The 27,078-nt window shown below is 49.9% G+C and overlaps 1 protein-coding gene across 1 annotated transcript in view; it reads right to left on the bottom strand.

The window, feature by feature from the left end:
* Nucleotides 1-20,259, bottom strand: part of LOC143696087 (uncharacterized) — a 62,384-nt gene extending 42,125 nt beyond the window's left edge. The window contains exon 1 of the mRNA XM_077191295.1: nucleotides 19,409-20,259. Within this exon, the coding sequence (XP_077047410.1) occupies nucleotides 19,409-20,184 (776 nt within the window). The 5' untranslated portion in view covers nucleotides 20,185-20,259. The remainder of the gene's footprint in view (nucleotides 1-19,408) is intronic.
* Nucleotides 20,260-27,078: the final 6,819 nt, after the last annotated feature.

The raw sequence follows: 27,078 nt of genomic DNA, 5'->3' as shown, positions 1-27,078 counted from the left end.
GGAGCGAGGGGGATCTCTCTGGCAAAAACCCACTCGGTCTCCTTTAGCCTTCAGCTCCATTTTAAAGTCACAATTACAACACTTCATTAGCATACTCACATTTGCATAAAGCTGTGTCCCGGTTTTACAGCCGTGTGTGGCTTCAGCGCCTGCGTCCGTTCCTCCTGTGGCGGCCCTCAGTCTTCTGGTGCTCTTTTGATGAAGGCTTCTGTCGTCCTCCTCACGCTGGAACTTTTTACCTGGACCATCAGCCCATGCCTGGTGCTCCTTGTTCTTCAGTCTAACCTGGTCTGAGCTGATTTTGCCCTTTGCAAGCTCTGTTCAAACTTGCTCTCTCGCTCTCGGTGCGTTTGTTGTGTCGCTGGCTCTGCTCTCTCTCTTGCTCTGCTGCCTCGCTGGCTTTGCCTGCATGTGAAAAATGCATGTATTTTATGATTGGCTTTTCGCAAATATTAAAATGAATATTATATGTCTGGTGTTAGAAAGTAATGCTGTATTAATTCTCTTAAGTAGTGTGTTAAATATAGTTTTAGGTTATAAAAAATGTTAAAATAGAAACATGCTATCCTACATGCTATGTAGGATTCTTTTTCTACAGAAAGGACTTGCAGTGAGATAGCAGCCACAGGACACCTAAATCTTTCAGAGAAAAAGCATTTATGGCCCTCTTATCAGAAGAAATGAACTTCTTCCCGCCTTGAAGGCGCTGTTAGGATTCGGAGGAAGAAGGTGGCACTGCCCAGACAGAATCCTGTGTTTGAATGGAATTTATGCATCATGGATGAAGTGTATGAATATACAACAGGCTGTTGTTTTTAAGGGTTAATCCTTTGTTAACGGGTGTCCCTTTTCAGGCTCGTGGTGCCCAGAAAAAGGTACCCGAACCTCCATTACCCTTTCTCTCTATTGTCTCATATTGTCCTAATTCAAATTGTCCAAATTATTATTACTCTAATTGTATTGCTATTTTTATAACCATTTTATTACTAATGAACTTTTACAATTTCAAAATCAAGTGATTGGCGTGTTTCACACTGCACATCTCGCTCCAGGGCTGCTTGTGCTGAACCTTTCCTTGCACAGCCCTGAGGATTCCCCCAGCCCGGGCTCCCAGCAGCTCCAGGCCCGGCCAGGAGGAGCAGCAGGGCCAGGGCTGGCCGGGCGTCCCCCCAGATGTGGCCCCCGCTGGTGGCACAGCCGGACCCTTGGGAGGCTGCCTCAGGCTTTATTGTCCACCAGCATCCCAGGAGGGAGCAGAAAATCCTCCTGCAGACGCTGATTCCGGAGGCTCCCAGCGCTTCCTTGTCTCCAGGAGCTTCTGCCAAGCCCCAGTGAAACCTCGGTGCCACATTGTTCCACAGCCTCACAACGCTCTCCTGGCTCCCATGAGGTCCCTCTGGGTCCCGCTGCAGCCTTGGCTCCATCAGGGTCTCCTGGCTCCATCAGGGTCTCCTGGCTCCATCAGGCTCTCCTGGCTTCCATCAGGGTCTCCTGGCTCCATCAGGGTCTCCTGGTCTCCATCAGGGTCTCCTGGCTTCCATCAGGGTCTCCTGGCTTCCATGAGGCTCTCCTGGCTTCCATCAGGGTCTCCTGGCTCCATCAGGGTCTCCTGGCTTCCATCAGGCTCTCCTGGTTCCATCAGGGTCTCCTGGCTCCATCAGGCTCTCCTGGCTTCCATGAGGCTCTCCTGGCTCCATCAGGCTCTCCTGGCTTCCATCAGGGTCTCCTGGTCTCCATCAGGCTCTCCTGGCTTCCATGATGCTCCACTCTGTCCCAAGGGGCATCCACAGCTCAGCTTTGGTGCCCTGAAAGATCCAAAGGTTCCCCCCAAAAAACACCAGCCCAGGGACCTCCAGGATATTTGGGCTGAGCTCCCACTGCCCAGGCACCTGCATGGAACCCAAGTGACCGCTGGGACTCCATGGAATGTCCTGGGACAAACTGTCCCTGGTCAGACAGGGGTGCCATGGAACACAGGTGCCACTGGGACACGGACACTGCCCATGGAACTGAGTGTCCATGGGGACAGAGCCGGGCCTGATGGAACACTGGAGAACATTGTCACCCAATGGAATCCATGGAACCAGGTGTCCATGGTGACACTGGAGAACATTGTCACCCCATGGAATCCATGGAACCAGGTGTCCATGGTGACACTGGAGAACATTGTCACCCCATGGAATCCATGGAACCAGGTGTCCATGGTGACACTGGAGAACATTGTCACCCCATGGAATCCATGGAACCAGGTGTCCATGGTGACACTGGAGAACATTGTCACCCCATGGAATCCATGGAACCAGGTGTCCATGGTGACACTGGAGAACATTGTCACCCCATGGAATCTCATGGAACCAGGTGTCCATAGTGACACTGGAGAACATTGTCACCCCATGGAATCCCATGGAACCAGGTGTCCATGGTGACAGAGCCGGGCCCAATGGAACCTACTGGAACACAGGAGAACACTGTTACCTGTTGGAACCCGGGCTGCTGAGAATTTTGGACTTTCTGAGCTGGCAGACACTGACCCCCAAGAGAACACTGCATTTGACCTGAGGCTGTGGAGAAGGCTTCCAAAATGGAATGATGGAACTGGGATTATGGGTGTGGAGTTTGAATAGAAGGGTGTAATATCACATGGTGGACAACTTGGAGTTTAAGGTTTTAGAATATAGTAATCTATATAAAGCAAGATGGAGGTTTTAGGGTGGAGGCTTCTCCTTTTTATTTGCCTTCTTCTTCTTCTTCTTCTTCTTCTTCTTCTTCTTCTTCTTCTTCTTCTTCTTCTTCTTCTTCTTCTTCTTCTTCTTCTTCTTCTTCTTCTTCTTCTTCTCCTTCTCCTCCTCCTCCTCCTCGTCCTCCTCCTCGGGTTTGGGTGGTATTGTGTAATTGGATAAAAAAGTCCCTTATGTTGGGCACAGGTGCTTGGTTATTGGGTTAAAAGTAAAAATAATTTAGGTGTCATTTCTTAATTGGACAGTTTATCCTCAGAAGACCTTGCAGAGAGAGAGACGGGGCTCCATTCTTACCTTGTTAGCGAAGTGCTGCAGAATTCACAGCTTGTGAGACTGTCCTAGAGACAAGAGCTAATGAACGCCTGAGTCCAAACAAGAAATGCTGTCTTGGGATTTCATCCCGACCTTGGCAGAAAAGAAGGAAAAGAATTGACTGTTACCCCACGGAATCTCATGGAACCAGGTGTCCACTGTTTGATGGTGCAGCCTCAGAGAGTGGTGAGACCATTGTGTCACCATGGAATATCCTGAAACCACGGCTCCCTTGTGACAAACCTGGACTTTATGAAACCAAGGACACTGCTGGGATGCAATGGAATCTCAAGGAGCCAAGGGTCAGCTGTCAACACATCAGCTTCTCAGGAAACCAAGGCAAACACTGTGACACAGAGAGGGGCCCTCATGGGACCCAGGAGACCATGGTGACACCGTGGTGGGATCTCATGGAACCAAGTGTGAATTGTTGCAGGACCCAAGAGACCATGGTGACACCATAGAATCTCATGGAACCAAGGTCCAGTTGTGACAAAGCTGGGCCTCATGGAACCAAGGACACAGCCGTGATGCAATGGAATCTCTAGGATCCAAGGATCAATTGTCAACACATCAGGTTCTCATGAAACCAAGCAGAACATTGTGACACAGGGGAATCTCATGGGAGCAAGGCTCTGCTTTGATCAAGTGGGGCCTCATGGGACACAGGTGCCACTGGGACATTGTCAGGCCTGGTAGGAACAAGACACCACTGTGGCAGACCAAGGCCTCATGGGACCTAGGAGAGCCCTGTGACACAATGGAACCTGATGGAACCAAGGGCCCATTGTGACACGGCAGGGTCTCATGGAACCCCTGTGCCACTGGGACATTGCCAGGGCTGGTGCAAGCAAGGTTCCACTGTGACAAAGGCAGGCCTTGTGGCACCCAGGAGACCATTGTGGGACAATGGAATCTCATGGAAGCAAGGCCCCATTGTGACAAAGCGCGGCCTCATGGAAGCCCAGTGCCACTGGGACATCTCCAGCCTTGGAGGAAGCAAGTGTCCATTGTGACACAGCACAGCCTCAAATCACAGGAGAGCAGAGGGATGCCATGGAATCTTGGGGAGCCAAGTGTCAATTCTAAACACAGCGAGGACTCATGGAACCCAGGAGACCATTGTGATGCTGCACTTTGTCACAATGGGGCCATGCTTCTATGAGGATCCATGGGCCCACAATGTTCTCCTGGGTTCCAGGAGACCCCGCTGGGTCACAATGGCCCCTTGCTCCCACGAGCCACAGCACGGTCCCCGTTGCCCCTGGGTTCTGTGAGGCCCTGCTGCGTTCACAACTGACACTTGCTTCCATGGGATTCCATTGCGTCACAGTGGCCCCCATGTTTCCATGAGGTTCTGCTGTGTCACAGTGGACACTGGGTTCCACAAGAGCTGGCAATGTCCCAGGGGCACCTGTGTCCTGTGGGCCCCACTTTGCCAAAGCAGAGCCTTGGCTCCATGAGATTCCAGGCTGTCCCAATGCTCTGCTGAGTTCCACGAGGCTGTGCTGTGTCACAATGGACACCGAGTTCCACCTGCCCTGGCAATATCTAAGTGGCCCCTGGCTTCCATGAGGCCCCGTTGTGTTTGCAGGTGACACTTGGTTCCCCAAGATGTCATTGTCACGCCGCTCTCCTGGGCGCCCTGAGGCCTTGCTGTGTGTGAGACATGACCGCTACTTTTAAAATTTTAAGGTTGATTCAACCTTGAAAAAAATGACAACAAAGGACTGAAACAGCACTGGGAGCCCTTCCCCACCCCGTGGCTATCAGCCACATGGCTCCTTCACAAATTGGCTGCTCCTCCTTTTAGACTTTGGTGTTGCATCAGGCAATCCTAGCCCCACCCAAAGTCTGTCAGGGAACTCTTTGTGGCCGTCCATTGGTGGAGAATGCTTTCTTGCACCCTGACTGGAGAGCAGGTGTGGCCATGCCTGCCTTCCAGTGACAAACCTGCCCTCCCCAAATGCCCCAACCACCAAGGCCATTACAAGGGGAGGGGAAGAGGACTATGGGGGACAGATGACAATAACATCACTACACATCTTAACACACACATAGGATCTATCTCCTCACTGTGAGACCCAACTATGACATTACTCATCTGTAACACTGTGCAATAATGGAGCCTTGTTCCTAGCAGACCTGGCAATGTCCCAGTGGCACCTGTGTCCCATGAGGCCCCACTTGGTCAAAGCAGAGCCTTGGCTTAACAACTGACCCTTGTTTCCTTGAGATTCCATTTGTGAAAAACACGTTCACTCTCCTGTGAAAATGCACAAAGTTTAACAAGGGACAATGGGAGACCAGGACCATGGAGCAAAGGTTATTACGGCCGGGTGCATCTTGGCACTCAGCCAGGAGCACCCTGTTACCTTTGGGGATCCCCTGATATACCTTTCCCCTTACATCAGCCTGGTGCATATTCATAGAGCCTCATGCATATCCATAAACTACTTTACATATTCCAGGAATGATTTTACATGGCCCCTCCTTGGGTCTGCCTTTTCAGAGCATGTGTGTTTCTTGGCTGTGGTTTTGGCTCCTTCTCTGTATCACCTCCAGGTTTTGGGCCTTGGTGCACTCTGCCTTCAGACGGGGAGTGCTGATAGTTGGCAGATCTGTACAGGTGTCCTCATCCTGGGTGCATTGGATGTTATCCCATCCAAGCAGGCAGTTTAACACAAGCACACTTCTATCAGCTATTTCACTACTATGTCTAAGCTCAATTAACAACAGAAATAAAAACTATATCTTTAGAACAAAGTTATTTTAACATCACACATATAAAATCCATTTTAATATTTGCAAAAAGCCAATATTATGATATTTATCTATAACACAGTGAAGGAGCCCTGGTCCAGGCTCTGGCCCTGGGGGACACGGGGACGCTGCCGGGGGGTCCCTGTCCCCCTGTGCCACCCCCAGGGCCCCGGCCCCTGTCCCCGTGTCAGGCTCTGGGGTCGATCTCGTGGAACATCCTCTGGGGGAGGCTGCGGGGCCGGGGGACCCGGGGGGCCCGGGGGGACAGGGGACCCCGCTGTGCACGAGCAGGGTTGGACTGCTCTGGGGGGAGCTGTGAGGGGGCCGGGGCAGAGTGACCTCCCCAGGGACCTCACACAGCCCCCGTGATGTCACACAGCCCCTGTGATGTCACACAGCCCCTGTGATGTCACACTGCCCCTGTTATGTCACACTGTCCCTGTGATGTCACACAATCACTCTGTTAGGTCACACAACCTCCATATGATGTCATTCAGCTGCTATGTGATGTCACACAGCACATTTGTGGTGTCACAGTCCCCCTGTGATGTGACAGCCTTCTCTGTGGCATCACACAGCTGCTCTGTGACTCTGTGTCACAACCCACATTGTGATGTCACAGAGCCGCCTTCTGTGATGTCACAGCTAGCTCTGTGCTGTCACAACCCCCTCAGTGCTGTCACACAGCCCACTCTGTGCTGTCACACAGCCCCTTGCTGCCATCCCAGCTGCTCTGTGGCTCTAGGACACAGCCCCAGAGGTGCTGCTGTGACACAGCCCCCGCGGGGACATCCCACAGCCCCGGCCAGTGCTGAGCCCCTGGGAGCTCTGTCTGTGCCCTGCTCGTGTCCCTGAGGGGCCCTGGCAGTGCCCCAGCCCTGCTGGGCTGTGCACAGGAGCTGCTCCTGGCCAGAGCTGTCTCTCTGCAGCTCTGCTGCCCTTGCCAGGAGCTGCCTCTGGGCCAGGAGCCCGGCCCAGCTCAGCAGCACAGACACAGCACAAGGACTTTAATCACCCTCTGGGCCTTTGCTGCTCTTTGCATCACACCCAGTCCCTCAGAGTGGGCTCAAAGACTTCTCAAGAGCTCCAAGTCAGATTGAAATACTGAAGTTTCTTGTACTTTAAAGAGATCCCTGTGAGGGACAACACTGAGAAAGTGTCCCCGGGTTCCAGGGAGAGCAGAACACTGGAGGCACTGATGGCAGCTGGGGACAAACAAGGCAAAGGTGTCTCTGGTGCTGAGCAAACCTGGATTTGTTTCAGGAATGTAAAGGGCCAAGGCCTGAGCCCCAGGGCCTGGCCAGGCAGATCCTGTCCCTCCCTCCTTGCTCAGGGCTCTTCCCGGGATGGGCACTGGCATGTGGGGATGGGCAATGCCAAGGGCAGGAGCGTGGGGCAGCCCCTGCCAGGCTGCTGAGCAGGGACAGGGAGGCCATGAGGCCCCAGGCCTGCAAGGGTCACTTGTCCCCTCCTGGCTCAGGCCCAGGGCCAGCAGCCATGGCCAAAGTGCTGCCCAGGTTGGCTCTGTCAGGGCTGTCTTGCAGCTGCTGCCCATCCCTGTGCCCTGTGCAGCCCAGGCTGTCCCACGGTGTCCCTGCCCTGGCCTCTGTCCCTGCAGGCTCTGGGCATCCCCCGGCTGCCCCACCTGGCTGGGCCCTTCCTTTGCTGACAGCTCTGCCTCCTGCCTGCCCCTGCCTGCCCACACAAAGCCTGGGGCTGCTCCAGGCTCCTGCTGGGGACGTGCTGCACCACAGCCCTGCCCTGACAGGGAAATTCCTTTCTCCTGCAGCCACTCTGGGCCTCCCCAGCTGCCCTTGGCGTTAATTCTTTCTCTCTCTGGCTGTTTTCCACTATGTCAAAAGGATCCACCAGCCCTGAAATCGCTCTTTAAACACTCTCATGGCTCTGCTCCACTGTCCTCAGGCTCCACCCCACTGAGCACAGAGCTCCTTTGTCCCTATACAGTGCTCATGTTCCCAAGGCCTCCAAACCCCTCCTTGGGACATCTCTGGGCCCTCTCCAAGGTGTTTCCAAATGAAAACATTCGGCTCAGAGTCTAAAGAAATCACCAGAGGACAGGGCCAGCTCGACCTGTCTGTCCTGGCTACTTTTGTCTGGGAGCGATCCTTGGATATACAGAATTTGGGAGGCCAAATTCTAATTTTGGCCATGGTCCCTGGACAAGAAGGCTGGTTCTTTTCCATAGGAATGAAGGAACAGAGCCCCAGTGTTTCAGGGGCAGATGAGAGGTGACCACCAGAGGCCAAGGCCAGCCAGAGCTGGCAGGTTTTGTTTTGTGAGATACCCTTGCATAGAGGAAATTATTTTAGGGAGAGTACCCGTTTTGGCAATGGGCATCTGAAAAGTCAGACAGCCCTTTTCCATAGCAAGGAAAGCAGAGAGCCCCAGTGCTCCAGGAGCTGATTAAAGGCAGCCCTTGACATCCCAAGATCAGCCAGAGCTGTCAGGTGGCCCCTGGGAGGCCAAGCCAGCCAGAGCTGTTCCATGTTCCCTGGGTTCCATGAGGTCCCACAGTGTCCCAATGGTCCCTTGCTTCCATGGGGCCCTGAGGTGTCATAATGCCCCCTTGGTGACACCAGGCCCTGAAGGTTGGAATGGTCTCCAAGGTTCCATCAGGCCCCACAGAGCCACAATGGTCTCTGGGTCCATGGAGCCCCTCTGTGTCACCATGGCCCCTTGGTTCCATGGGCTCCAGTGGTGCCACAATGATCCCCTTGGTTCCATGGGCTCCTGTGGGGCCACAATGATCCCCTTGGTTCCATGAGGTCCCCACAGTGTCCCAGGGATCTCCATGGGAAGGAAAGAACCCAGCCCCACTGTTGCAGGCGCAGCCACCAGAGGCCCAGGCCAGCCAGCCTTGACAGTACTGGCAGATTTTGCCTGGGAGCAACCCTTGGATATTGATAATTTCAGAGGTGGAATCCCAATTTCAGACATGGACACTGGAGGAGAAGGATGGTTCTTTTCCATAGGAAGGAAAGCACAGAACACCGGTGGTGTCTCAGGGGCAGATGCAAGGCGGCCATCAGAGGCCAAGGCCAGCCAGACCTCTCTGTCCTGGCAGCTTTTGTCTGAAAGCAACCCTTGGATATCGGGAATTTGGGAGGTGGAACCCCAATTTCGGCCGTTTCTGCATGGATAAGAAGGACGGTTCTTTTCCATAGGAAGGAAAGCACCCAGCCCCAGTGTTTGGACAGCAGAGGAGAGGCACCCCCAGGAGGCCAAGGGCAGCCAGACCTGTCTGTCCTGGCAGCTTTCACCTGGGAGCAATCCTTGGATGTACGGAGTTTTGGAGGGGGAATCCCAGTTTTGGCCATGGTCAAGATGGGTGGTTTTGCCCATAGGAAAGTAAAGCACAAAGTCCAAGTGTTTAGGAAGAAGATGAGAGGTGGCCACCCTCAGGCCAAGCCAGCCAGCCCTGTCTCTCCTGGCACCTTTTGTCTAGGGGCTTTCCTTGGACATTGGGCATTTTGGAGGTGCAATCTCAGTTTTGGCTGTGGGTGCCTGGACAGGAAGAAGAGTTCTTTTCATAAGGAAGGAAAGCACCCAGCCCCAGTGTTTCAGAGGCAGATGAGGGCCAGCCCTCAGGAAGCCAAGGCCAGCCAGACTTGTCACTCCTGGCAGCTTTTGTCTGGGAGCTATCCTTGGGTATAAGGAATTCCAGAGGCAGTCACCCAGTTTTGGCCATGAGTGCCTGGTTGAGATGAAGGGTTTTTTCCCACAAGAAATAAAAGTGATAGTGGAGCCCTGGAAAATGTTAAAAATAGTCTTTGCAAATATTGGGCTTTGTGTTTTCTCAGGTCACTGCACCTGCGTAAGCAGTATGATAAAAGATATAATTGTTAGATGTGGTGATTGTTTAGTAATTAAATATAATTATTACATAACCATAAGAAGAATTGTGAGAAACTCTGTTGGAAATTTAAAGGGGGCTATGTTTAGCTGAAATCTGTGTATACAATAGAACAATATAGGTTTAATAATTACATGAAAGTTATGTAATGATAGAGGATAAAACATGTTCACCTCGAATGTATGGTCGGAATGAGATTTGGGTGGAAACTTCCCCGATTCCCAGAGCTCTTGAATAAAAAGCACCACATATAATCGCTGATGGGATTATGTGTTTCTGAACGCTAACATTTTGGCGACCCCGGATGGGACCCTGCGGGTGCTGCTGAGCGAGTTTCACGACTCGACCGCGCTCCAGCCGGCACCGAGGGATTCTCGGGGAGCTCGATCGGCCGCGACCGCTTCTGCCGCTCGCCACGTCCCCGGGAGAAAGGTAAGGTGCTTTTTACTTTGGTTTGGGTGCCTGCCAATGAGACGCAGCGAAAGCTACGCTTGGTTGGGCTAAAGGAATTCCTGCTGGTACAAGCCCAGGCGCCGTTCCATAAGACAATCGCGAAAGCATTGCGGGTTCGGCAATTTGTGGTATATTTGGAAGGGAGAAACTGAAAGGGATTTTGGGCGGCAACACCTCTATCCCGCAAAGTTCTCCTTTGGGGTGCTTACTAGCACATTGGAAACAGGGGAATTTTGGGGAAGAATTACGTAAAGCTAAGTTGATTGATTATTGTAATACATGGTGGCCAGGATATGCCTTGGAGTATGGTGAAAAATGGCCAAAATACGGGACTCTGCAATATAACACTATTTTGCAGTTAATGTCGTTTTGTAAACAAGAAGGAAAATGGGATGAGGTTCCGTATGTTGATTTGTTTTTCTATTTACGGGCAAAGCCAGAATGGCAGGATGAATGTGAATTAATGATGGTTAAAACATCTGCAAGCAATAAGTGTGGGGTTTGTGAGGAACGTTGTTTAGAACACTTGGCGTTGAAAGAAAGCCTGAGTAGGGAAAATTATACAGATATTGATTTACAGGTAGCTCCAATAGGAACAAGAGAACCTAACCCTATCCCACCTGTTCCATCTGTCCCTATCCCACTGCCTGCTCCTACCCCACCTAGTCCTGAACCGGTCTCGTCTAGTACACCCTTCCCTCTTTAATCTCCTCTCCCATCGTCACCTGATCCCTCTTCCTCGGAAGATGAGCAAAACCTAACTGTGGTAGGAAGGAGAGAGAGAGAATCAACGATGGGGTAGCCCACAGAACCAGGAATCGGTCTAACCTTGCCCCAGTTATGGATAGAAAAGACATAGGCAGACAAAAACGGACTGTAATTGCCCCCTTGCGACAAAGTGTTGGAGTGGAAGGGCCAGTATTTATAAAAGTGCCTTTCTCTCCTGCAGATTTAGTTATTTGGAAACAATCAGCCAGAATTCATAGAGAAAATCCTGATAAAATGGCATGAGTATTAAAAATGGTTATAAAAACCTCAAAATCCTGACTGGGATGACATACAATAATATGCATATTATTATTATATATATATATAAAATTATATATCGTATAATAATATATCTAATATATATCTATATATAATATATTAATATATCTAATATATTAATATTAGATACTTTGATGGATTCTACTGAGAAAGAGATGGTACTTAAGGCAGCCAAAGAAAGGGTAAGAGAGAACATCAGAAATGGATTCGTAACAGGGAATTTAGATGAGAATTTCCCAATTGAGGATCCAAATTGGGACCCTAATTTATTTTGCGGTATGGGGAGACTACGGAAATATCAAGAGTGGATCCAAATAGGAGTTCAGAATGCTGTGCCCAAAACTATAAATTGGTCTAAACTATACAAAGTTCGACAGGAAGGAATCTCCCACTGCGTTTTTGGAGAGGCTTAAGGAGGTAGCAAGAAAATATACAGATCTCCAAATGGACACAGCACAAGCAAAGGTTCAGCTCGCTCTCATATTCTTGGGCCAGTCACAGGACAATATTCGTAGAAAATTGAAAAATTAGAAGGGGAAGAACGAAGGAATTTGAATAAGCTACATGAGGTAGCCTGGAAGGTATATAACAATCGCGAAAGAGAAGCTACTAAAAGGCAGCAGCAGAATCTGTTGGCAGTAATACAAGGAAAAGGGAACCCAAATTTCAGGGGATGTAACAGGAATAGTCAAAATAGGAGACCAGTCAGGCAGGGGTTAAACCTAAATCAATGTGCGTATTGCAAGCGGGAGGGGCATTGGAAGAGACAATGTCCAGACTTGAACAACCAGTTTCACCAGGGCAATCAGTGCCAGCAGGTTACCAAGGGGATGGTTTTGGGGGAGTATACCAGCTGACTAGACACAGAGCCAGTAGAACAAGTTAAGGAACCTGTTATAAATATACAATTAGGACATAAAGAGGTCAAATTTCTAATAGATACAGGAGCTACTTACTCGGTATTGAATGATTTGCAAGGACAAATTGGGGACAAGCAAACAACAATAGTCGGTGCTACAGGGAAAGAGGAAAAACGGCCATTCTTGCAACCCCTAGATTTGTGTTTTGGGAGCAAAGTTATAACACACGAATTCCCACATGCACCTGAGTGTCCAATTCCGCTTTTCGGGAGAGATTTCCTAGAGAAACTTGATGCGGTAATAACCTTTGAAAATGGAGAGCTTATAATGGAAATACCTGAATCAAAGACGGGACAGATTTTAATGATCAAAGAAAAACCTGTTCCCTCTCTCTCTAGGGAGGTAGGAGATGCAGTGATTCCCTCTGTATGGGAGACAGATATACCAGGGAAATCTAAATTGGCACAACCAGTGCATGTAGAGTTAAAAGAAGGGGCGAGGGCTCTACAAGTCAAACACTATTCCATAACACCAGAAGCATGGCAAGGAATAAGTAAAGATTATTGATAAGTTCTTGAAATACCGAATTCTAGAAGAATGTGAATCAGAATTTCATACACCAATATTTCCAATAAAGAAGCCAAATGGTGAATATAGATTAGTGCAGGATTTGAGAGCAATAAATAAAATAACAAAGGATATTTATTCAGTGGTAACAAATCCCTACACATTGCTGATATCCGTAAAAGAGATATATAAGTGGTTTACTGAAATTGATTTAAAAGATGCCTTTTTCTGCATCCCCCTTGACAAAGAAAGTAGGAAACTGTTTGCCTGTGAGTGGGAAAACCCAGGGAATGGGAGAAAGACCCAGCTCACCTGGACACGATATAAGAACTCGCCGACCCTATTTGGAAACCAACTGGCAAAGGAGCTGGAGATTTGGACCGAGAATGGGCAAGTACCAAGAGACCAATACCTGTTGTTGCAGTATGTTGATGATATACTAATAGCTACAGAAGAAAAGCAACCTGTATAAAGGTAACCATTGAGATTTTATATTCCCTGGGAATGGGAGGTTATAAAGTATCCAGAGGAAAGGCACAAATTGCCCAACAGACTGTGATTTACCTGGGATGTGAAATTTCACAAGGGCAATGAAAACTAGGCACTAACCGTATCCAAGCCATTTGTGCTATTCCAGAGCCCCAGAATCTACATGAGCTGCGAGTCTTCCTCGGGATGGCAGGATGGTGTCGCCTGTGGATCATGGACTATGGACTGATTGCGAAGCCCCTGTGTGAAGCTCAGAAGATGCAGCCATTCACCTGGGGCAAGCCACAGAAAGAAGCCTTCCTAAAATTAAAGGAAGCACTGACAACTGCTCCAGCATTAGGCTTACCTGATCTGTCTAAAGATTTTCAGCTGTTTGTCCATGAAAGGCTGCGCCTAGCACTAGGAGTCCTGACCCAAGGTCTGGGAAGCTGGAAAAGGCCGCTGGGCTACTTTTCCAAACAACTTGACAGCATAAGTGCCGGGTGGCCTCCATGTCTGCGGGCAGTCGCAGCCACTGTGATGCTGATACAAGAAGCCAGGAAGCTCACGATGGGAAGGCACATAGATGTCAATGTACCACACATGGTAACCACTGTCTTAGAGCAGAAGGGGGGCATTGGCTATCCCCAAGCAGGATGATGAAATTCCAGGTAGTCCTGACTGAGCAGGATGATGTCACATTAAAAACAACTAACCTTTTGAATCCAGCTTTGTTCCTAGGTACCACAACTGAAGAAGGCCCATTAGAGCATGACTGTGTGGAGGTAATAGAGTACACCTACTCAGCAAGAGAAGACCTGAAAGACGTCCCACTAGAGCAGCCAGAGTGGGAGCTGTTTACAGATGGGAGCAGCTTCGTGGAAAACGGAACCAGATACGCTGGGTATGCGGTAACAACAGTCAGTACAGCAGTGGAGGCAAAGGCATTACCACCAAATACATCTGCCCAGAAGGCAGAACTGGTTGCTTTAACCAGGGCACTAGAATTAAGTGAAGGGAAAAGGGAAAATATCTGGACTGACTCAAAATATGCTTTTGGAGTGGTGCATGTACACAGAGCACTGTGGAACGAAAGGGGACTATTGTCCTTCTCTAGGTACGCACATTAAACATCAGGATGCAGTCCTGCAATTGATAAAAGCAGTACAAAAACCTGAACAAGTGGCAATTATACACTGTAAAGCACAGCAATCAGGAAACTCCAAAATCTGTGAGGGAAATCGAAAGGCAGACTGGGCAGCCCGACAGGTTGCTCGAGAGGTGCAAACAACAATGGCATTGATACCTTTAAAGCTTAATGTATCCCAATTCAATTTGCCTCCAGAACCAAAATATTCAGTAGAAGATGAGAGACTGGCACGTTTGCTAAATGCACAAAAGAATTCAGAGGGATGGTATGTGACTGCACAAGGACAGATAGTGGCACCCCCTTGATAATGAGAGAAGTTCTACAAATTAAACATAACGAATGTCATTGGGGTACAGAGGCATTGGTAAAATTGCTAAAGCAGAGTTTAATTTCGGTACGGATGTTAACAATGGCAAAATCAGTAATGTCAAAGTGTGATATCTGCTTGAAAAACAACCCAGTGGCTGGCGACAGGCACAGCCAGGAAGAATTCGGATAGGAATAGAGCCAGGAGACTATTGGCTGGTAGATTTTGTAGACTTGCCAAGAACTCGAGGATACAAATACCTGTTAGTGGGGGTTGACACATTCTCTGGGTGGCCAGAAGCCCTTCCCTGTCGCACCAACCAAGCAAAGGAAACAGTAAAGTGGTTACTACAGGAGATTATTCCCAGGTTCGGGGTACCCCTAGGGTATCATCAGATAGGGGGCCCCATTTCATAGCTACAGTAGTAAGAGAGGTAAGTAGATTGCTGGGGATAACTTGGGACCTCCACACACCGTGGAGACCCCAGTCAAGTGGACAGGTAGAGAGGATGAATCAGACACTAAAGAGGCAAATCAGTAAAATATGCCAAGAAGCCAAATTGCAGTGGCCCCAGGCTTTGCCAATAGCACTGTTGAGGATTCGGATAAAGCCTAGGAGTGGGATGTCAGTCAGTCCTTAGGAGATATTGCATGGGAAACCATATGAATCTCCTGAGCCTAACCCTAATGTGCACGTCACAGGAAAGCAGGAAGTGTATAATTATGTTCTGTCTCTCGGGAAAACTTTAGCTCGGCTCCGGAGCATCCTCGTGTGGAATAGACCGCTGACTCTCGAGAACCCAGTTCATAACATACATCCAGGAGACGAGGTGTACATCAAGAACTGGAACGAAGAACCGCTGAAAGAAAAGTGGAGTGGGCCCCACCAGGTACTGCTGACCACCTTTACAGCAGCCAAAGTAGCCGGCGTGGACCCCTGGATTCACTATACCCTAGTGAAGAAAATCCATCCTGGATCACGGACTGTGTAAACTCTGGAACCAACAAGGCTGCAGATAAGATGTGTTTAATTACTTTGAGAATGCTATCAGTAATTGTGCCAATGTTATGGTCATTAATGTCTTTGGGATGTGGAATGCAAAAAGATCAACTAACCACTCTTCATTCTAGAATGAAGAGAGAGGTACAAGCAGAAACACAGGTGATAAAGGTTTCTAATGCAGTTTGGGCTGAGAATGTAATGATTGGATTAGTCAAAGCCTTTGCCAAAATGCAAAACACCTGTAGAATAACTGCCTGTATACCAATACCAAAGGGCAGCAGGAGATCCAGTAAATTGGGGAATCACAACATCAAAACTACCTGAAATACAAAAGAACAAAACAATTGCATGCAAACAGGTACCTGAGTCGAGGCAAGTAGTCAAGGAAACTTGGGAGAAAATAGGAACATGGATGAGACCCATGGGCCAGAAAGACTGTATTCTAAGTGATGGCACACTAGGAACCCCTATGGGAGAATCAGCAGGCATCACACAATGGCAATGCTATTTGCCACACTATAAAAAGATTACAGAAAATGTTACAGAAACCACTCTGGTATGGAAGTGTGAGGCCAAGGATCAGAAAGGTCAGACAGAGCCTTGGGACAGTGCGTGGTCTGTGAGTATCCTTCAAAGATTACAATGTATGGCAAACACCCCTTGGTGCATTAAGTGGGAAGGCTCCGAGAATGAAACAGATCCAGCAGTAACAAACACTGCCACCAGTAGCAGAACGAGGGCAGACCAAGTAAGTTGGTGGGCATGTAATAAAACTTATGACTGCACTTCTGCTGATGCAGAGATAAAGCAGATGCCACCCCTGGCAATAGCCCTACAAACTGGCTGTGCTTGCAGAGGGATCAAACATAAACAAGGCAGAGTGAATTATAAAGCAGTTGTAGGATGTACCAGGAGTACAGTCCGAGGTCCAGGACAATTTGTATGGGCAGCAAGCGATGGCACCTGGACAACACATCTGCCTGTAGATGGGAAAGTAAAGGAAATTACTTTAGGCCTCCCAACCTCATGTCCAATTTGGAAAAAGTCCCCATTTAACGGAAAACATGAACTTGTGCAGGTAAGAGCAAGACGAGAAGTTCTAGACAATGAAAATCCAGATGACACTTGGCAAGAACCCTCTGGTGGAGTGAAATTTGGGTGGGCCCTAGAGTCTTTGCTTGGTCCTACAGCAAACTATCAGAGTAGGGAGATGCTGTACAAACTTACAGGTCAGGTAGATAGACTGGCAAGAGTCACCCGGGAAGGATTTAAAGAATTAAACGTACAATTACAAGGCACCACAAAAATGACTTTACAAAATCGATTAGCCTTAGATTTGTTACTCCTGAAAGAGCATGGAGTATGTGGATTTTTAAAGGGACGGGTTGGTCATTGCTGCGTTCACATCCCAAATGTAACTGCAGATGTAGAATATGACATCAATCAGTTGAAACAAAGAGAGCATGAAGCACAAGAAGAGCAAAAGGATTTGACTACGACCTGGCTAGGCAAAATCTTTAAAGGTCTAGGGTGGAATGTGAGTTCATGGATTAAATCTATCATTGAGAGTGTGATAATCTTACTAATTGTATTCTTAGCAATTTGGTTAGTTCACAGCATCTTAAAAGGAGAGATACAGAAGAAAACGTCCTGGAACCAGAAGATAATAAAGGCACTGACACGAGATCCACGCCCACCATCTTCTGGTTCTCCAGTGCGTGACAGCATCCACGACAACGTTTACATCAACCATGGACTTGAAGAACGTCAAGAATAAATTGAGAAATAAAGGACTGTATCAAGTGAAAACATTTACACCTATAGTGAAGTGAAAATGCTTTCAAAGGGGGGAGAATGATAGTGGGGCCCTGGAAAAATGTCAAAAATAGACTCTGAAAATGTTAGGCTTTGTGCTTGCCAGATCATGTGAAATTGCACCTGCGTAAGCAGAACATGATAAATGATACAATTGTTAGATGTGATGATTGTTTAGTAATTAAGTATAATTATTGTTTAATCATAAGAAGAATCATGAGGAACTATGTTAGAAGTTTGAGGGGGGCCACGAGGAACCCATGCTTGGCTGAAATCTATGTACACAATAGAACAATATAAGTTCAATCATTAACATGAAAGTTATATAAGGATAGAATATAAAAACATGTTCATCCCAAACCCATGTCGGAGTCAGATTTGGGTTGGTACCCCTGACACCCAGAGCTCTTCAATAAAAGCACCTGCATATAATCATTCTGGTGATTATGTGTTTCTGAACGCTAATATACCCAGTAAAGTGTTAAACCCTTCCCAGCTGCTGTGCATGAGGCTCTATGAATATGCACCAGGCTGATGTAAGGGGAAAGGTATTTCAGGGGATCCCTGAAGGTAACAGGGTGCTCCTGGCTGAGTGCCAAGATGCACCCGGCTGTAATAACCTTTGCTCCATGGTCCTGCTCTCCCATTAAACTTTATTAAATTTTTAGATTTTCACAGGAGAGTGAACGCATTTTTCACACTTTTGAATGGTTGAAGTTCTTTAATTTTTCATGGGAGGGAGTTTTGAAGAGCTGCAAGTGGCCAATCTGCCTGCAACAAGCACCATTCCACGGGCTCTTATCACCTTTCCCGACACGTCTGCTGCAGCTCATGGAGGGTAAAGCCCTGGAGGCTCCTTATGGGCGGTTATGGACGATTGCAGGCAGCGCCTCCATGCCCTGGATCAGCGGTGCCCACTCCTGGGAACCCCCACGTGTTCCAGTTTCTGTGAAGCTGCCTGTGAAAAACACGTTCACTCTCCTGTGAAAATGTAAACAGGTTAATAAAGGACTTTAATAAAAGTTTAATGGGGGACCAGGACCATGGAGCAAAGGTTATTACGGCCGGGTGCATCTTGGCGCTCAGGCAGGAGCACCCTGTTACCTTCGGGGATCCCCTGAAATACCTTTCCCCTTACATCAGCCTGGGGCATATTCACAGACCCTCATGCACAGCAAACTTTTCCCCCAAACTAGTTTACGTTCCAAGAACTCGATGACTAAAGTACTTCAGATGAAAAATATCTAAAGAAACTAACATGCAATCTAACAGATCTTAGTTAAACAATTCATATTACAAATACACTAAACACAAAACCAAACACCACTACAATTTCTCAGACATTTCAACCAAACAATTAAACTTTAATAACATCCTTAAGTACTCTTGAAAAATTAAAATTATTTTGAAAACATTAATTGTGTGCGGGTGGTTTTATTTTGATAATGATTTTTGGATTGTTTGGGTTAGATGATTTAAAAAATGGGATTTTTATAGGAATTGAATCAGCTGAGAAGGTGGCACTCTGCAAACAGAACTGACTGAAAATGAAAGGGACAGAAATCAGTAACTCTGAAAGTTTTATTTGCTATCAAATACATCCCACACACCCAGGCCCACACAATCCCCATCCCACTGCTCCATATTGAGATCCCACTTCTCCCAATCTCCTTCCAACTCCATCTCAACTTGACAGCTGTGGAATGGATTGAGTTTGGCCTGGGATTGAGTTTTTTGAGGAGGGAACAAGCAATCTGAGGTGGAATTGAGCCCTTTGGGGTTAAAATTCAGTTATTTTCAGTGGAATTTGAGTGGTTTTGAGGTGACAGATCCATCCCTCTTGGCTTCTGGAGTAGAGAGAGATGGAGAAGAGAAAAAAATTCAGGTCAAACCAAAGGAGAAGCAGCCAGGAGTGTCCCCAACATGGATCACAGGGAATGTGAGTGACCAGGGCTGTGCCCAAAGTGCCTCCTCCAGTGGGGGATGGAGCTGCAGCAGCGCACGAAGCTCTTCCCGCACTCGGGGCACTCGCAGGGCTTCCCTTACCGGTGCCTCCGTTGGTGTTTGGTCAAGGTAGAGCTGCTGGAGAAGCTCTTCCCACACTGGGGACACTCGTAGGGCCTCTCCCCAGTGTGGATGCGCCGGTGGGTGACGAGGGTGCAGTTGCGCTTGAATCCCTTCCCACAGTCGGGGCATTGGAAGGGCCTCTCCTCTGTGTGAATCCGATAGTGCTGGAAGAGACTCGAGCTGGTCTGAAACCTCTTCCCGCACTTGGAGCACTCATAGGGCCTCTCCCCAGTGTGGGTCCTCTGGTGGCTGATCAGGTTGGAGCTCTGGCTGAAACTTTTCCCACACTCCCCACACTCGTAGGGCCGTTCCCCAGTGTGGGTCCTCTGGTGCCTGATCAGCTCCGAGTTCCACCTGAAGCTCTTCCCACACTCCACGCATGTGTGGGGCTTCTTCCCATCCTGGAGCTGCTCATGGAGCACCAGCTCCGAGCTCTGGCTCCATCTCCGGCCGCCTTCCCGGCCCAGGCTGCCTCTTTCCCCCTCACATCCCCGCCATCTGCGTTTGCAGCCCCTCCTCGTGCGGCATCTCCGGGCCTTTTCCTCCCCGTTGGCTTCCTGTGCCGTGGAGCCGCTCAAAACGGCCTCTGCCACCAGGTTCTGCCGCGGGCATTTGTCCTCCCTGCTCTCCATGCTCAGCTCCTGCTCTGGGCGAGGAAGGACAAGGACAGCATGGGATTTGCCTCCGTGCCACAGGCAAGGGCATCGAGATCCCCCCAGGCCGTCTCTGGGGACGCACTGCCCCCTCTTGGCTCTCCCCATTTCGGGATGCCGGGGCTCTTTGGGCTCCTGGGCTCCCTTCTCCCCTCATTCTCTGCTCTGGGCTGCAGCGGCTCCAAGGAGTCCCCCCTGCCCCTCTCCAGGCTCTTGAGGCTCCCGCCAATGGCGGCGCTCCCCCCTCTCTGGCCTCCCCACTTTGGCCTCCTGGGGGACACAGGGCTCTGCTCCTCCAGGCTGCCTCTGCCGGCAGCCGCCACCGCCACCCCCCGATGTCCCCCCGAGGGGCCTTTTCCGCTCAGCCTTGGACTTCTTCATTCTCCAAACATCCCCCCAAAAACCCAACCCAGGGACCCCCCGGGATATCCGGGCCGGGCTCCCCCTCCCCGCTCACCGGAGCCATGGGGGGGGGGCGATGATCCCACAGGTGGGGGCTGCGAATTCAGGCAGGGCTCGAGACCGCGTGGCTCCCGCAGCTCAGCCTTGATCCGCCCTTGTCCCTCCTCTTCCTCTTCCTCCCGCTCCTCCTCTGTCCTATCTCCACCTCCCTCTCCTCCTGCCCTCTAACCCCGCCTCCTTCACTGCTCTTTCTCCTCCCGCTCCTCCTCTTCCATCCCCCCTCCTCCTCCTCCCCTGTCTTATCCCCACCTCCTTCTCCTTTTCCATCCCGCCCCTTCCATTCCTTCTCCCCCTCCTCCCCCCTTACCCCGCCTCCTCCTCCCCCTCCATCCCTGCCCTTCCCTCCCTCCTCCTCCTCCCCCAGCAGCAGCCACACCCTCGGTGCCCCGTTCCCGCAGCCCTCGCAGCCTGCGGCAGCAGCGGCCATGGAGCCGGGCCAGGTCGGCATGGGCAGCGCGGGGCTCTCGGCTGCTCCCAGCCGCTGCGGGCGGGGGGAACCCGGCCCGGGCCAAAGGAGAGGCAAACTGGGCAAACTGGGGGCAGATTACAAAGCTAAGGATGCAGCAGAAAATGGAGCTGGAAGAGTTATGTTAATATTAACTCCAAACGAGGAAAAACTGGAAATTCCAAAGTTTAGGGAAGCCGAGAAAAAAGAATTAAACAAGATAGGAAATGAACAAGATAAATCAGGGAAATAGAAACTTCTACATGGAAGACAATTACTTAATAAAATGTGCTTACTAGGAAAAGATTAGAAGACGTGCATCAGAAGCCCCACTGGCGTACTCAAGCTTTGTGTGATCATTTTTTAAGGAATTCTGGGTGCACTGGGATTTTTGGTGTAGCAAAGCAAGTCACTGAAAGATGCTTAATTTGCCAAAGGATAAATAAAAAGGTGATGGGAAATACAACATTAGGAGGTCATGAGTTAGCTCGTCGACCATTTCAAAATATCCAAGCAGAAGTTTAGATTTGTTAGGTTCTGGATTTATGTGTAAAAAAACCCCATTTAATCTAGAAGAAAGAGAATATGCCATATGTTAGACAGGAGATTTTAGGAGAATAAAAATCTTTGAAGTATCAGAAACACCCGAGGAAAAAACCAAGAAAATAAAAAGGGGAAATGAAAGGGAGGGGAACCAGAGGAAAAGTCAGAAAGAGAGTGGGATCCTCTGCAGCTCTTGCCCCCTCCGTTGGCGGCCGAGGCGCCTGTCCCGGGTCCCGGCTCGCTGCCCGCCTCAGCTCCGCCTGCCCCGGTTTCCATCCCAGGTGCGGGCTCACTGCCCAGGGCAGCTCCACCTGCCCTGGCGCTGGCGGTGAATTTGTGTGCCCTGGCCCCACTGCCCGGCCCGCGGCCGCTCTGCCGGCCATGCTGGGCAAGATGGGGTTGCTCTGTCCTGCCGCGTGGGCCGAGGTCACCGCGCCGACCGCACCGAGGGCGGGTCCCAGCCATCCCATCCCCGGCTGCCCTGCCCGTGCCAGCTGCGCTGGGCAGCGCCGCTGCTGCTGCCGGGGTCTCCCACCTGCCTTTTCTCTGCCGGGAGCTGCCGGATCAGCCGCCAGAAGCCATGTGGGGGCTGCCCACGCTCCGGCTCGGCCTCCACGGGAAGATCCCCCTCTGGCGATTCCGGCAGCAGACCCTGCCCACACTCCCACCGAGCCTCGGCGGGATATCCTCCCCTGACCCCTCCTGCTCTGAGTTACGTCCCCTTGGTAACCACAGCTCCGGCTGTTCAGGGAAAACCCCTCTCTCTACAGGAAGCACCTTATCGAAACACTAGGAGCTCAGTTAAAAGGCAGCCCTCTCCAAATTCTTTCCCAAAACACGGGAGAAAGGCTACAGAAGGTAAAAAAGTGAAAGAGTTAGATGAAGGGATTGCTCTATTGCCGTTAAGAGAGGTTCCCATGGCAGGGATGCGCTGCCCCGCCCCGCGGGAGCCACCGGCGCCCCTGCCGGCCGTGCCCGGAACTGCACCCAAGGGGAAAGCGCCGCAGCCGAAAGGCCGGGACCGGCTCCGGGCTCTGTTTGTTGGCACTGCCGGAGCTGTTGATACACACTACTATTATTATATTATACACACTAGTAAAGAACCGTTATTCCTAATCCCATATCTTTGCCTGAGAGCCCCTTGATTTCACTATCCTAAAAATTAAGAGGGAGGGGGTTTGCATTCTCCATTCCAAGAGAGGCTCTTTCTGCCTTCCCAAGCAGACACCTGTCTTGTAAAGCAAGACAAGCACCCACAGGCACTGAGGGGGGCTGCAGGAGGGGCAGAAGAAGGCCCTGCAGCACTTGGGCACAAAGGCCCAGCAGGTGAATGCAAGAAGGGAGCAGCAAAAGGCCAAGCTGAAGGCAAAGGCCAGGGCAGAGCTCCTACAGCCCCTGAGGGATCAGCCCCAGGGCCCAAGGGGGCCCCAGCACCCAGGGCACGGCTCGGCCACAAGCACCCGGCAGAGGCATTGCCCTCCTCGGCAGGGCACAGCCCACCCAAACAGCCCCTGGCAAGGAATCAGGGCTCCGGCTGCAGGGCACAAGGACACTGCAAGCAGAGACAGCAGCACCCTCAGGACCAGCAAGTCCAGCCCGTGATGGACATGGATTGGCAGGGCTGTCACAGCTCCCATCACACCAGGGACCCTCCACACTGGAGCCCTTGAGAACATTCAGGTGGGTCTGCATTGAGAGGAGGCATTTCCTGATGGACACAGGGGCCTCTCAATCTGCTCTGAATCTTAGACCTAAAGGGGAAAATAGTACAGGAATATTTTAATTTTTAAGGGAATGAGTGGGAAAGATGAGCAGGTATGATTTGTTCAACCACTATTAGAAGCTGTGGGGGATAGGTTTGAAATAAATGAATTTCTTTTTCTTCCTCCTGTGATTGTAATTAACTAGGAAGGAGGTTGAGAGCTGGATTTTAATACTGTAAAAAGGGATACAGAGGCTAGTTCTGTTGTACCTCTGTGTCAAAAGTCTGACAAGGCCTATGCTGAAGTGAACCCAGAAGTGTGGGCAGCCCCAGGGAAGTACAGAAAATTAGATATGGAGCCTCTACAAATTAAAGCAACCAGGACAGGCAATACCCTGTTCCAAGAGAGGGAAGGAAGGGCTCACAGCCTGGTATTGAGTCCCTGTTAAAGGCAGGGCTTTTGGAGCCAAGGATGTCTCCCTACAACACTCCTATCTTGCCAGTCAACAAACTGGATGGATGGACACAAGGGGGAAACACAGAATTTTCAAGTGTTAAAATTAAGATTAACTGAGGCGAGTGGCCTGGGCCTTCCATACAGGGAAAAAGAATTTGAATTTTAGGTGGACGTTAAACAGGGTCTTGCCAAAGGAATTCTTGTGCTAAAATGTTTAACCCAGTGGCCAGAGAGCAGCCTCATTGTCTGCAGAATTGTGCAGCCACAGCTTCCGTGGGAGCAGAGGCTGAAAACTGATGACAACAGGAGGATCTCCTAGAGTTCAAGTCTGGCATCAAGTTAAAGCTTTGACAACCAAAAGAGCCTCTCAATGGATGAGCAGGGCTCGGTGATTACAGTATGAAACTTGTTCAATGGCACAGGAGGATTCAGAACTGAGGGCAGGGCAAGGGTTTAACCCAGCCTCCTGTTTGAACAGCCTGGAGAGGGGCTGGCAAGGAACCCAGGACTGCACTCAAGGGACAGAGCTCCCGAGCCAGGCTGGGAGAGATTGATGGGACATTCCCTGGCCTGAGGGAGACAATGTGTTTGTGGATGGCTCTGCAAGGGCAGCAGAAGGGAAAAGAGCTACAAGACAGGCTGTTATTAAGGACGGGGAATCAGACAAAGCGCAGGTCACCGCCCCATGCTCAGCCCAACCCGCGGAGCTGTGGGTGCTTGTAAGAGCCTGGCACTGAAATGCCCTGAGCAGGAAGGCTTCAAAATCTTCTGGTGACACCATGGCACCTAACAGGGGGGCAAAAGCAATTCTGACTGCTTCAGCAATCACTGGATCACTTATTAACCTATTTCTAAAAGAAATAATTCAAAGATAATGGATTGTGGAAGCAATAGATTCAGATGGGGAACTCATTTTACAGGAAAGACCCTTCAGGGGGTTATGGCAGCTTTAGGAATACAATGGGACCTCCATAACCCCTGGCAAGCCCAGAGCTCGGGTTGGGTAGAAAGAATGAATGGGGAAATAAAGAAACACCTTTGGAAGCCGGAGATGGAAACCAAGATGCCATGGGTACAGCTTTTGCCATTGGCTTTGGCAAGGAAAAGAGCCAGACCCAAGGCAGATATTCAATTATCTCCCTTGGAATTCATGTCTGGAATTCCTTACCTGGGCAATTCTCCACCTAGTGCAGGGTGGAAATAAGGGATGTAAATGTAAGGCAGGCTGTAGCCAGGATCCTGTCTCCTGTGGAATCTCTCCCCCAGGAAGCTGGGCTGGCACAGAGCCTGCCCTGGGACTTTGCTGTTGCCAACACCCAGCCAGGACCTCGGCTCCTGCCTAAGGAGTGCAAAGCAGCACCACTGGTGGCCAAGGGGCCCACGCCAAGTGTCCCTGAGGCCAGAAACAGCCGCCAGCACAGCTGAGCACGGGGGGACCCCTCAGCCTGGCCTCAGGGGCTCTGAAGCCCCGGAGATTTGCACTTCCCGCCTGCAGCAGGACCATGGGAGCCGCCCCTGAGCCTGCCCTGAAGGCAACGCAGCAGCAGCCAGGGCTCCACAGCGGGCCAAGCCCCTGGGCCTGCCCACAGATCCTCTGCTCAAACCCTCGGGAATCCTGGCCACCCTCCCCTGGCACCTCCAGCCACTGCGGCCAAGCCTCGCTGCCGCTGCTGCAGCTCCAGCGCTGGCTGGGCCTGCACTGCCACAGCTGCTGGGGAGCACCGCGGCACAATTCCACCCTGGGGCTCACTCACACCCACACTCTGGGCTGCCTGCGACTGCACTGCTGCAAAATGTACCCATCCTGCTTCTTTTAAATCTTATTTCTCTGCTCAGAAAGGTTTCTCTACTCAAAGGTTTGCCTTTGGGAAAGAAATTTTAAAGGTTTTTTTTAAGGGGTTCCCAGTCTGTTCGGATGTTAAACTCATCTCCACCACTCAATGGAGACAAGTTTAACATCCGAACAGACTGGGAATAGCCCAAAAGACACCCACAGAGATAAGGACCAGCAACAAAACATCAACGCCCCGCAGCAAACAGCAACCAACAGCTACCCCAGACACTGCCCCCGCACAGCTGGAGACACCTGGTCTGGAAAAGGCTGAGAAGGAAATCCAGGAGTGTGGGCGGAATTCACAGCAGAGGGGAAGAAATCCGAGTCTAATAGGAAACCAAACACTAAAAACTTACACGACTTGGAAGCAATGAACATTAAAGCAGTGGATTTAGATTGGTTCAGACTAGGTAAAGTTTAGGAAAAATCGAGTAAAACTGACATGTCATGGAATGATTTTTTCTGCTCAGCCGGGCTATGTGTGGATGAAATTATTTCTGTTGCCCATCCTGGCCAGAACCAAGCAATGCCTTGACTCTCTCACACTAAAGAGATTCTTGGAGAGTTTTTGTTTTCCCTACAGTTTCAGTGATAAGATTACAACATGAGAAACATTTTTTATAATAATCCTACTTTATATTGTCAGGTAGGTTTGGGACAGAAGGGTGAGAATCAATTTTTGGTCAGGGTTTTTCCATGTTCGCCTTTATGTTGCATTTTACAAAATTGAAGAGCTTTAACCGTGATACTTTTAACTCTTAAATAGTTAATACTTTTTTTTAAAAAAGCAGGGTGAAGCTGCAAAGGGAAACAGCAAATGGAGAATGTTGGGAAAACTTTACTATAAATAAATGGGGGGGAATTGAGATGAGGGACTACATTTTGTTCGTCATGAAAAAGAGACCAGTGTGTTACAAGAGTTGTCTGCTGACTATTTCTGTACTACTTCATGAGATATGAGCTACAAGGATACCAGGGAAGGGGTTGCAGGAGCCCACACATAGTCCCACGCAGCAAATGGTACAAACAGATAACTCACAGAAATAACGACCAGGGAAAGGCTGGGGAAGGGGCAGGGGCAGATAAACAGTCTGCAAGGCAGGATATTTGCTTGCTTAAGCTTGATAGGGCACAGTTTGCAAGGCAGGACATTTGCTTGCTTAAGCTTGATAGGGCACATATTGCGTTAATCATAAGATTTTGGTAATTTTCCACAGAGAAGTCACCAAATAAGGACATAGGGTGAAGAAGACGCGGCTGAGGAAGACTCCGCAGCCTTTATCACCGACCACCAGGAGACAGAAGGATGACCCCCTAGCAACAACCAGCGCAGGCGCAGAGAACTCTGAGATAACATGGACTCCTGAAGGATGGAGAGGATAAAAGGACTGAATCAGAAACTAGTTGGTGCGGCAGTAGGTGGAGCGGAGACTCCCCTGTCGCCCAGCGCTGAGCCTTTGCTTATGTAGTATAACTGCTTCAATAATTAATAAATTCTTTGATTGGAAATTACTCATTTTGAGTCAATTTTATAACAATGGGGTGTCCAGGGGGTCCCT

The sequence above is a fragment of the Agelaius phoeniceus genome, chromosome 28 (genome assembly GCF_051311805.1).
Source record: "Agelaius phoeniceus isolate bAgePho1 chromosome 28, bAgePho1.hap1, whole genome shotgun sequence".
Taxonomy (NCBI): Eukaryota; Metazoa; Chordata; class Aves; order Passeriformes; family Icteridae; genus Agelaius; species Agelaius phoeniceus.
Note: the sequence above shows the minus strand (reverse complement) of the source record. Positions and strands in the feature narration are given on the sequence as shown.